This window comes from Acanthisitta chloris, unplaced genomic scaffold (assembly GCF_000695815.1).
Source record: "Acanthisitta chloris isolate BGI_N310 unplaced genomic scaffold, ASM69581v1 scaffold10273, whole genome shotgun sequence".
NCBI lineage: Eukaryota > Metazoa > Chordata > Aves > Passeriformes > Acanthisittidae > Acanthisitta > Acanthisitta chloris.
Window position 1 is genome coordinate 1 of NW_008663267.1, and position 11,251 is coordinate 11,251.

Sequence of the window (11,251 nt, forward strand, 5' to 3'; positions counted from 1 at the left end):
CGATTCGGGGGAAAGCGAGGGGAAGGAGAGCGGCACGCGAGCCGGGCGAGAGCGGGATGATCCGCAATAGAGGAACTGCCGACTGTGGGAATTCACTTTCTCGCGCTGGAAATGCCATTAAGGCTGTAAAAGCCGAGCTGGAATTGGCGCCGCGCACTGCGCTCGGTGTGGAAGTCCCCGAGGTTGTAAAATAAGTCAGCGGGAGCTAAAGCATACCGGCTAGAAAAATAAATATTTTTTTCTTTACAAAGAAAAACCAAACCGCGCTTGCGCTTTATTTGCTGTGGGGTTTTTTTTTCTTCTTTTCCTCTCTTTGCGGGGCAGAGCTGGAGGAAGCAGAGTTAAAAGCGAAGCGCTGCTTGCTGGAGCCTCCCGGGGTGTGCTTGAGCTGGGTTCTTGGAGGGAGAGCCAGGGAGGTGCTCCCAGGGCATTGGATGTAGCTTTGGCTTACGAGGTACTGAGATTTTTCCGCTGCCTTCCAAGGGGGGGCAGGAAGGAAGGGACCAGAAATAGACTCGCTTTGCTTTCCCGATGCCGCTTGAATCTTGCTCAGTCTTCCCGGAGCCCCTCGGATCACTGGAATGCTGTCCTTTGTTTCTAGCTCTGATTATCTGAGACCCGCTGAAATGACTGAAGTGATGATGAACACCCCAGCTATGGATGAGATCGGGCTAAGCCCCCGCAAGGATGGGCTGTCGTATCAAGTAAGTGCTTTGCTGGCTGCTGAGGCATTAATCCCTGAGTGGAATTGCCTGGGCTGGACTGTAAACTTAGTCTAATGTACCTTTCCATAGCCTGACCTAATAGCAGGTCTTGCTGTAGTGAGAACTAGTCAACAGACTGGAATGTTTGCTTGGCAGGAGACGGTTGTCTAAAATATCACTCAGTATCAGAGCAGGTTGGCAGAGGACTTTGTTGTTTTTGAAGTGATTGAGCCCCCACTCTTTCAGCATTCCTGGGGCTCAGTGGGACATGGGGAGATCAGTTAAAGAAGGATTCATGCCACTCAGTGGGGTGAGAGCACTCTTGAGATCTTTGTAACACAGCATACAATTGATCTGCTGAGAGCAGGCTGATGTTTGTATGGCATTTACATATTTTTGATATATTTCTTGGTTTTCCTGACTGATGTGCCTGATTGAGAGGGTTAACAGTCTTCTGTAAGATACAGTGAGTCCAGAGACAGCCTAAACCAGCCTTGAAATGTCACTGGAAATATCAGTACCTGAAGGCACCAGCTGCATTAATTCTGAAAGTTGTGAACAATGGAGTCAGCTGTTAACCCTAGATCAATGGCTGGGGTGAAGAGACAGTCTTCAGCTAGCTCAAGCCTCAATCTGTTAGTTTCAATATTCTTTTAATTTTCTATCTTATAGTTAATCTAAGTGCAAGTTATGCATCATAGCCTACTAGTTTCATGGTTTCCTACACTTTCAGGAGACTTGTTGATGAGATATAACACAGATGCTGAATGCTTGCAGATGACTTGCATCTGGTCTGTACATTGGGTGACTCTTTCCAGCAGATCCAGATGCAGAGCTTGTCCTTTGCAGATGTTACACAATCTGCACAGAGGCTGTTGCTCTAAGTGTGCATTCAAATGAGGTGTGCTGCTGTATGTTTGCATATTTAGGTCTGAAAAACGAGCTACAAGGCAGCAGCAGTGCACTGGAGCATGAAATCAACTGAACTTTGGGCCACGGCTGAGGCCTCCAGCAGAAGCCAAAACTATGTGGAGGAAGCTATGTGCTTTTTTTTTATTTTTAGTCAGAATACCGAATCTGGATAGTGCAAGTTGGTCTACAGCTGTGTTGTGCTTCAGTGCTTGGGTTAGTGGAAAGCTTACAGCCTCTTTTTTCCTCTTATAGTGGGAGTGAACAGGAATGAGAGTAGTAGTTAAACCTGAAGCAATCAAACTAACCTGCATGGGGTGTTGAGTTGTCTTTATGGGTCACTTTATGAAGAGGCTTAACCCAGCTGGGTCAAATGCCTCTATTTACCTATTGAAATTCCCAGTGAGAGGCAGAATCTAGGTGCCCTGCTTGTTCTAATGATTGCTTCAACAAGGTTTTCCCCTCAAGTGCTAATGACCTTGATAAGTTTGCTTGGGCCAGCTGGGGATCAGGCCCATTTGGCTTTGAGTGGATCATCTGAACCTGAAGGTCTGTGAGTCATAAATGTTGACAACTCACATCTATGCAGGGTTTTTGCATCCTAGATCTTTTCTTTTTAGTGGTCTAGTCTTAGATGACTTTTTTTCAAATACCTGCAAGAGTTGGGAGCTTCACCTTGATGTAAATAAAGCAAACTGATGGCAGCAAGAGTTCAGGTGTTGAAAGAGAAGATCCTTATGGCACTAGCAGTGTGTGGGCTGTGTATGAGACCTGCCTCTAAATCAGGTTAGTGTAAAGAGGATTGGGGAGCAGGATCCAACCTTCTTTCTGTGGTTGCTAGGCTGAGAATGGCAGTGTAAATCCAGGTAAATTGAAAGCATCCTTAAAGGGTTGAAAACTCAAGTGAGAACCACAAGGACAAAGCTAATGCAAATAGCACCTTGAACTCGTGGTTCTCCCTCAGACTTTGGCAATTTGTGCCTCATCTTGCTGATGGAGAGGATTTGGTACATGGAAAATTGTATGCTAGTCTGAGGGCTGTAGTGCAATAACTTAAAACCAGACAGGGCTGATGGAGCATGACTGCTCCTGCACTGAGGTTTGTTGTTCTAAGCTGCAGCATATTCCCCCACTCATCTGCAGAGTCAGGCACTCATGGTGTCAGTGTAACATCCTTTGGCTGGCTACAAGAGGCAAAAAAACCCAAGCTGAGCCAGAACTGTGTGAGACAAGCTTTTAGCTTCAAAAGTTTCTCTTGTTCCTTTAGTAGAACTTTACTGCAGAGAATGCTCCCTTTCAGACTGTGTAGAGCAGGGATTGCCTGAGAATTGGTCTGTAAGATGCTAACTGTGAGGCTGGGGGCTGCTTCTGACATCATAGGCAGACCCTGGACCAGAGGAGGTGGTACAGCAGCATTGCTGGAACTGTAAAACACAGTGTCTGCTGCAGACAGACTTGGCCTACCAAGAATACTGTTTCAAAGTATTTTTGCCTTTACTTGGAAGTAAACTGAGGAAACAAGCTCCTGCCCTGGGTGTGAACTTCAGCAACCTGATTGCTCTGTTCTGTGGAGTTCACTGAATTTCAGGGCTCCTGCCTGTCTCCCTGGTTATGGAGGGAACTTGGGTTGCTAACTTTTTCCTCCTGCCTCCTCCACCCCCGTGCCTCTGTTCATGCTCTGGAGTGTCTGCCTGTACCAGACATCAGCTAAAGGTCTGCATTCCCCTCTCAGGTGAAGCTTCCTGGCCTTTGCTGAGCTGGCTGCCACTGCTCTTTAAGCAGTGGTGTGAAAACTCAGTAATAGCAGGGATAATTGAGTTGCCTGCATAGGCTAAAGTAATTTTTTACAGTTTCACTAGCAAAACATGCTTTCTCAGCATAGGAATGCTTTTTGCCCACATGATAGGCAAAATGCTTGTAAGCTATTGTCCTAATTTCAAAATCTATCTATGTAAAGCAGCTTTTATTACTCTGTTTGTGACAGAAAGCTGCTCTCTGAGCCCCCCGAAGATGATTTAGCCAACAAATTAAAGGGCCTGAGCAAAAGTGAATGGTGAATTTGGGGCATGAGTCTCAGAACAGAGTGGCATAGACAAAACAGAAGATGTGACTGAAGAGATGATGTCATGCTGTGTCTTGTGCCTGCAGTGAGGAGCTATTTCTGGATCTTTAATAGATGTCCCATAATTCCCATGGGACTTACTAAACAAAAAACTCGTTGAAATGCAGCTGATGGCTCAAGATGCCCCTGCTACAAACAGATGTGCCTATGGAGGGCTCCATGCACTTTCTGCCTGGCAATCTTCAGTGAACCAGGCCTTCTTTTGCTGCCAGTTGGAGTTAATGTACCATTTGCTATTCTCCAGCCCTTAGAAATGCCCATTTTTTGAAAAGCATCAGTACTCTGCCAGCTTGTCCTCTGCTGCCATCTCACAACAGCATGAACAATGCCACTCAAACTGAGGCTGAATGAATCATTTCATGGAGCTGTTGTCAAAACAGCGCTTTGACCTGAATCCTGCCTTGCTTCTTGGAAGTGGAATGGGGTCTGAGCACAACTGAAAACACTTTAATGCCCCAAGTGTTTATTTGGAGCAAATGCAGTGTCTTGAGTTGAGTGTGCTACTTTGCTGCAGGATGACAGGCTTGCTGGTCCTGCAGGACCTTAGATTCCCTTTTAGGAGATTGGCCTGTGGAGGCTGAGCTTGCCTCATGCCATCAGTTGAGGTTTGGTTGTCATGGGGAGCTTGAGCTCTTTAAGTCATGATCGCATCATGCTGGGATCTGTCTAGGTTAATCACAGCCACAGCTAGCTGTGAATCACGTCAGAGTGGCTGAATCTAGGTAAATAGGCTTAATGCTCCATCCAGGGTCCATGGCAAAAGCCTGGTGCAGGGGAAGTAATTTTTGGTGAGTGCAACACCTCCTCAGCACTGGGGAAGCAGTGACTTTCCCAAGCTACTGTGGTGCTAATGGCTGAGGGGCTTGAGTGTGTCTGCTGCAGCCCTCCAGCTAAACTGGAAGAGAAGTGTATGACTGACCCAAGGGCTGATGGCTCAATGGAAATTGAACTCCCTCTGTAATTGTCTTGTTTTCTTGTGAAGTGCTTCGTGTCTGTGCAGCCTTGATTTGTGCAGGGGAAGTCTTGCATGAGAGCTGGTGCTTGCTGCTGTGAAAGGTCTTGAGACTGGGCTGCAAAAAGGTGGTGATAGATGGTTACTAGATAAGATTGGTTGGCTGAGTCAATGTGAATTCCAGGGTCTGGGACCTTAAATGAAGACAGAAGCAGGATATGGGATAAACAGAGCCAAAACTGATGTTCACAGCAATGCTATGCACAAAAGTGTTCCACTGAAATCCAAACTGAACACAGCAGCTAATTGGAAGATCTCAGTGCATGTTTTTTTCCTCCCTATTTCATGCCTTGTTACTCTGCTGGAAAATTGTTAGATATATGAAGTTTCCCTGCCACTGTCCCCCAGAACAGGGCAATCTGTCTGTGACTGAGGAGTTATCATAGTTTGTCAGCCTGAGTCATGGCTGCTCTGTGCATATTTGATGAAGCTCAGTTTCGAGTCATGACTACTGTGTGAGTAAATGTATGTATTAGCACTGTTTCTTATAGCTGGAAAATTCCTTCAAAGGGGACACTGAGAGATGACTTTAAATATTTCCTGAAATGAGCTTGTGTTGCTTTTCAATGGTAGTAAAGTTTTATTTTAAGAACTGAAATGCTGTGGGATTTGGAGTATTGGCTTGATACTGCTGGAGAGGCACAAAATTCAGCTTTTCAGTACTGGAAGGATGAGTGATATGTCTATGTTAGGGGTGTATCCTGTACCTGTAGTGGTATGTCTCTCAGTACAGGCTTTTCAGACTTGGAGAGTGCTACTGCAGTGAAGCAAAGCTTTTTCCCAAAACAGTAACTTAATTAGAAAAGATCTCATTGCCTTAGTTTCCCTGTAATACAATTTAAATAGTTTTCAGCCCCATGGGAGAGAAGACAAGCATTTTAACTATGGGTGTTGGTATGAAATACACATGTGGTAGTTGTTTTGAATTTATGAGTGTCACTTGGATTATGGTTGTGCTGAGCTAATCCTCTTAATTGTCTGACATCTCTCCTGCTTTTGGTGTTTCTCCATCCCTGTGAATGCTGAGAGAGGGTATGGCCTCCCCAGAGCAATGAAAACTTTCCATTCTTGTTGCCAAGACTTCATTCAAGGATAGTGGAGAGAGAGATCATCTGAAACAGAGGCAAACATGATCTTCCTAAAATCACTTCAAGCTTTTGTTTCAAGTTCTGCTTTTCCCTGACCTTTCCAGCTGCAAGGCAAGAGTTTGGTCAATTTGTATGTGATCTGGATTGATTCACAAGGAGAACAGTTCCCAAAACATAATCTGGAGGGGCCTGTGAAAACCAGTCTTGCTGTGAGCAAGAAGCTGTGTTGAGTAGAGTAAGAAGCAACATATATGCCTTCTGGGGGCTCTAGAGGTGTCAGGTGCATCTCTCCATGGGCCAGGAGTTGGGCCTTAGCTTCAGTGGAGAGGCTCTGCGGAAGCAGTTACAGCCCCTCATGCAAGTGAAGGGGAGGAACATACCTTGGAATTGCTGCTAAATTGGCTTTTAGGCAGGCATCACAACCAGCTGGTGGTTGCCACTTGTCCCCATCAAGTGGCCAGATCAACCAGGGGTAGGCATCTGCCTCAGCTGTGTGCAAGGCAGCTTGCTGTGATGAACAAGAAGGAGAAGTTAACTCAAGTCTGTTGTGCTCTTTGGGTGCTGGGGAGCTGCAGAGTCTTCTTCCCATACACCTGAGCTGGGTAATGTGAGCAGAAAAGCTCATAGGCAGGTTTTGCTAACCTAGCTGCTGTGCTAAAAGTTGCAGAGCTCCCAGGTTAGATTTGAGCTGTTGCATTCCCGGTGTGAACCTTGCTCCAAGTTTGGGAGTTTTTTTTCTTCCCATTGTCTAAATCTGAAATGGTTAGGCATAGGGAACCAAGAAATGTAGCATGGCACTACTGCAGTGGAAGAGGAGAGAGCTGGTGTTTGCTTATCTCTTTTTATAAGGAGTGGGGAGGCTGGTTTGGGTAATTTTTCCACCCAACTTTCCCAGTTGTGCAAATAGCCTTAATCTGCAGTCTTTTTCCTTGGGTGCCTTGGCCTGCTGTCACCCTGCCCATCGCATGCGAGGAAGTCTGCCTTTCTGTATTTTTTCCATTGTCCGTCCACACCCCTTCAAAGTGCAGTTGCAACATCTCCCTTCATGCTGCCTTGACGATTAAAAAGCATGACTTAGTGGAAAAAATCTTGACCTTCTTGGGTTCGGCCTGTCCTGCAGCTGTTTGAGATAAGATTATGCGAGGGTTTTTTTTTTATTAAAAAAGCTGCACACCACATTTTGCAGATATTTGTTTGTAAGGAAATGACTACTACTTAGTTTCTGGGAAAAAAAAATCTGGCAGGCTTTTTTAAAGAAATTGCTCCAATTTGACCTAATGTGCTTAAAATGATAGCAGCCAAAGGTTAGTTTAATTATTATACTGCTATTTTTCTTGCACAGGAGGCTATTTTCATGACATTATCAGCTTATGTAACCTCCTGAACCACACTTCTTTTTCCATTGCAACCCTCTAAACCTTGTAATGTCAAGGGTATTTTTTTCCTATCCTGAGTTTAGATAACGAGTTGATGCTTAAGAGCCATGGACTGTACTTCCAGTAATGTACCATGTGCCTGAAACTGCCTTTGTTTGGCTGAGCAGAAGCCACAAAGCTCCAAGAAACAGTTACTGCCTCACTTGTGCTGGGAGTGACTAATAGCAAGTAGCTCATACCGCAATAGCCAGATTGACATGGCCGTGTTTCAACACCTCACCTGCTCTTGTGCACCTGGATGGTGGGTGTTTTAGTGGGAGCTGGACTCTTGCACCTCTATCCCCAGGATGAGATGAACATGTGCAAACAGCCTATGTTGTCCATTACCTTTTGTTTCTTTGCCTGACTTTGCAATAAGTAGCAGCCTGGTGGCTTTCTCAGGTTGACAGTCTGCTTGCCACAAAGCTTGGGATACCAGGGAGAAATGAGGCTGAACAGTAGAAGCCTGAATATTGACAAGGAGGCAATTGTGTATTAAATAGTTTCTAGGCTGAATGAGTCGATAGGATGTTTCACTTTTTTTTGACTAGGGCTTCCTGAGGTGGTGGGTACCTGCATGATTGGCACAAGGAGAATGATGCTCAGGGCTGCTGGTTGGGGAACTTGCTTTTGTATCTAGAACCACAAAGATCAAAGCAGATCAGCTCTTGCTCTCAAACTGAGGCTGGCAGTGCTGCTCCCTGCAAGGATGCTCTTGCAATGCACTTGAATGGAGTGTTCAAAGAAAAGTACAGCCCCATCTACAACCTCTAGGGAAAATGCATTTTGTCATTGGCTTCTTTGGAGTGTTTAAATACAACCGTAATGTGGAATGGGCACTCTGATATCATTGTTTGAAACAACAGGTGGTAATTGTTTAATCTTTTGGTTACCAACCAAGTGGATCTTGTCACCCAGCTGTTCCCTTCTGGGTGGGCTGGGGTTTGAAGCTGTTGCCCTTGTAAGGAATCCCTAGAAGTAACACAGCCTTTTCTGTTTACGTTGCAATCTAGTCATGCAAAGGTTCTGCTCACATTGCACCAACAGTTTTCTCTGTACTCATGTTTTGCCTCAATTCCTAGTAGGATCTAAGTTTGCATTCCAGTGGCACTACCGGCAAGTATGGGCCCTGGTGCTGCTGTAGTGCATGAGCTTGTGCATCCATGTGGTGAGCAATGGATGGGAGGGAATGGATAAGGTAATGGTCTGTGCACCTCGAGGGGCTGGAGATAATGGAGCGCTCATATTCTCTGCCTGAGAAATATGGTGCATAACTGCTGGCTATGCCACAGGTACCTCTTTCCTGAAGAAATATGGTCTAGTCTCCAGCCCTTCCATAAAATTAGTGCTCTCCTGCTGAGTTTCAGTGCTGATGTATGGTAGCTGCAGTGTGCAGAATACTGCCAAAATTATCTCTAAAATTCAGCTGAGCGTCTATTTCAGGCTAGCACTGTGGCCCTGGAGCTATGCAAGGTGCAGGCCCTTGTTGCAAAGCTCTGGATCACTCTAGCCCTGGATTGCCATCTGCCTCCTCCCTTCCAGCTGCAGAGCCTGAAGAGCAAGGCTGTTCTCATGTGCAGCTTGACCAGCAGCAGGAAATGAGATCTCAGATTCTCTGATCGAGATAGCTCAGTGTGCAAACTCAAGAGCATTAATGCAAAAGCAGGGTTGGCAGGGTGAGGCAATTGGATAAATATACAAAAGGGCAGATACCTGTGTGCTGAGCACTATCCAGGCAAGCATGTGCTTTGGAAGCCTCTTGGGCAGTGCTCATTTCCATTACTTGGAGACTAGAAAAGCTTATCTACAAGTTCAAAAGTATTTTCATCACTCAGTGGTTGACTGCATGCAGACCAGTCTGCCCTGAAGACCTAAGTGTTTTGAGTTGGGTTTTGGTGAAGACTGTTTGAATGCAGCCCCTCTCACAGTCTGTTCCTTGTCTCTTTCAGATCTTCCCTGATCCCTCAGACTTTGACCGTTACTGTAAGCTGAAGGACCGTCTGCCCTCAATCGTGGTGGAGCCAACAGAGGGTGATGTGGAGAGCGGTGAGCTGAGATGGCCACCAGAAGAGTTCCTCGTGCAGGAGGAGGAAGAGGAGGAAGAAAACTGTGAAGATGCAAAGAAGGACAACAAGGAGCAATAAATGGCATCTGAGGAAAGGCAAGGGACTGCACCCTTCTGAAGGAAGAGCCACACTTCTTTTGAAAGTCTTTTTAAAAAGACAAGTTCAATTTTGCACCTGCGAGATCTTAGTTTTTTTGTATTCTCTGTATCGAGAACTGAAGCCCTCGGTATCACCAGACCTCCTGAGGAAGGAAGGAAGTAACGAAGAGAAATGTTTTCTGTTCTCGAGATCATTATCTGTATTTTTCCGAGGCGGAGGCAGCAGTGAAATTCCAAGCACATGGCAGAGGGTGACCATGCGAGGACTGCTGGAGGGGGGAGCTCGGGGAGGGGGAGGAAGTTTGGAGGTGGCAGCATTTGGCTGGGAGCTGCCTCTGGCTACAAACATGAGAACAAAGCTGTAATATCTCAGATTTGCCTTTCTTACAGCTTCCATTTTGTGTGTTGCGGGGTGGAAGGATGTCCCTAGCAAAGCATGGCTAAGTGCTCTAATGACAAAGGGCCTGTAGCTCTCCCCGGTTCGGCACCTCCTAGGGTAAGGCAAGTGTCCATAGGAGTAGTTTGGTTTCTTGCTCTCGCTGTTAAGCCTGTTTTCCAGCCACTTTTCCCAAAGCTATTTTCTCCTCCTCTGTTTGCCTTTAGACTCTTCAATGCTGAACAGCTGTATTTGCAGGATAATGTTAGGCTGCTGCTTGTCATCTCTACTACGATGCCCTAGTTTATCTTGCAGGTGGTTAGTGTGAGGTGATGCACACTGGATATAAAGGTGCTTCTGTCTGCAGCAAGAGCTCGTGTAGGTTTGAACACCACCTATTTTTCTCTCCTGTTTGCTGAGGCTGCAGTGGTTGGTCTTGTCTTGTATGGCTGCCAAAGCCCAAGGGTGGAGATGTATGCCTCTTTAACCTTGGTGTCTTTGAGGATGTGTAGGGTTTCATATCTCTAAGCTGCTGGTCAATGGGCTTGAGAGGGCTGGGGTGGAGGTCGTTCTCCAGCTATGCACTGCAGGACCACCTCAGTGCAGGATGGACTGGTGGGGTGAGGTTTATGTGGTGGGGTGGCTGCCAGACTTGGAGCTCATCCAAAGACGAAACACCAGATCTAGTGTGGATCACCAATGGGTTTACAGGAGGAGTCTGTCAGGAGAGGATTAGCTGGGTGACCTGAGATGTGTTTCAGCTTCTTAGCAAGGGCGAAACATTCATGGTGGTTTAACAAAGTGCAGATTGCCTCAAGGAGAAGTCATCTGTCTCCATCTGGGGAGAAGGCCAGTCTGCTGCCAGACAGGGTAACCTGCCTCTTTCCTGGAAAGGGATGATCTTGCAGCTTTGGGGACCAGCTTGGGAGCCAGTTGGTCTTGGGATAGGATGAGAACAGTTAATACCTAAACCAAATCTAGGGTCATGGAAGAGAAAAAGAAATGTCAAGGCCTTAACCGAACTTTCATAATAATCCCAATGCCATCCCCCTTTGCTTATAACTGGTTCCATTTTTAAAATCTATTTGGACATGTGTGTATTTGTATTTTTAATACCTCATGAGTAGTTAAACGCTGGTGGGGGTTGGGAACTGCTTTTAACATATTGGCAGGATTGTTTTAGTCTTGTCTTGCTTGTGTTTAAACATAATGGCAATAATTTATCAGCTCTGTGTAACTGTTTTGGACAGATCGGAGTTTGGAGATGAGCTAGCACAAAGCACGAGAAATTCAGTGTTCCTACACTGTGCCTGGTCTCTGGTCCAGCCATGCAGACCCAGTTACACATGTTCCCTGCCCATCTTGGGGGGATGGTTGATCACTGAATAGTCATGATGTGGTGATACCATTTTCTCTAGTGATGGATTCAGCTGTTGTATCTGTAACACTGTTCTAGTCTTG

The 11,251-nt window shown here is 46.0% G+C and overlaps 1 protein-coding gene across 1 annotated transcript; it reads left to right on the plus strand.

The window, feature by feature from the left end:
- Positions 1-581: 581 nt before the first annotated feature.
- LBH (limb bud and heart development) lies at positions 582-9,708 on the plus strand. Its single transcript, XM_009070931.1, has 2 exons — positions 582-704; positions 9,200-9,708. Exons 1-2 carry the CDS (start codon positions 582-584, stop codon positions 9,392-9,394), a joined length of 318 nt encoding a protein of 105 aa, XP_009069179.1. The 3' UTR covers positions 9,395-9,708.
- Positions 9,709-11,251: the final 1,543 nt, after the last annotated feature.

Excerpts from the sequence above, each read along its gene's own strand:
- LBH (XM_009070931.1), top strand. The coding sequence starts at position 582 with ATGCTGTCCTTTGTTTCTAGCTCTGATTATCTGAGACCCGCTGAAATG. Across the intron at positions 705-9,199 it reads AGGATGGGCTGTCGTATCAA|ATCTTCCCTGATCCCTCAGA; the intron begins GTAAGTGCTTTG and ends TGTCTCTTTCAG.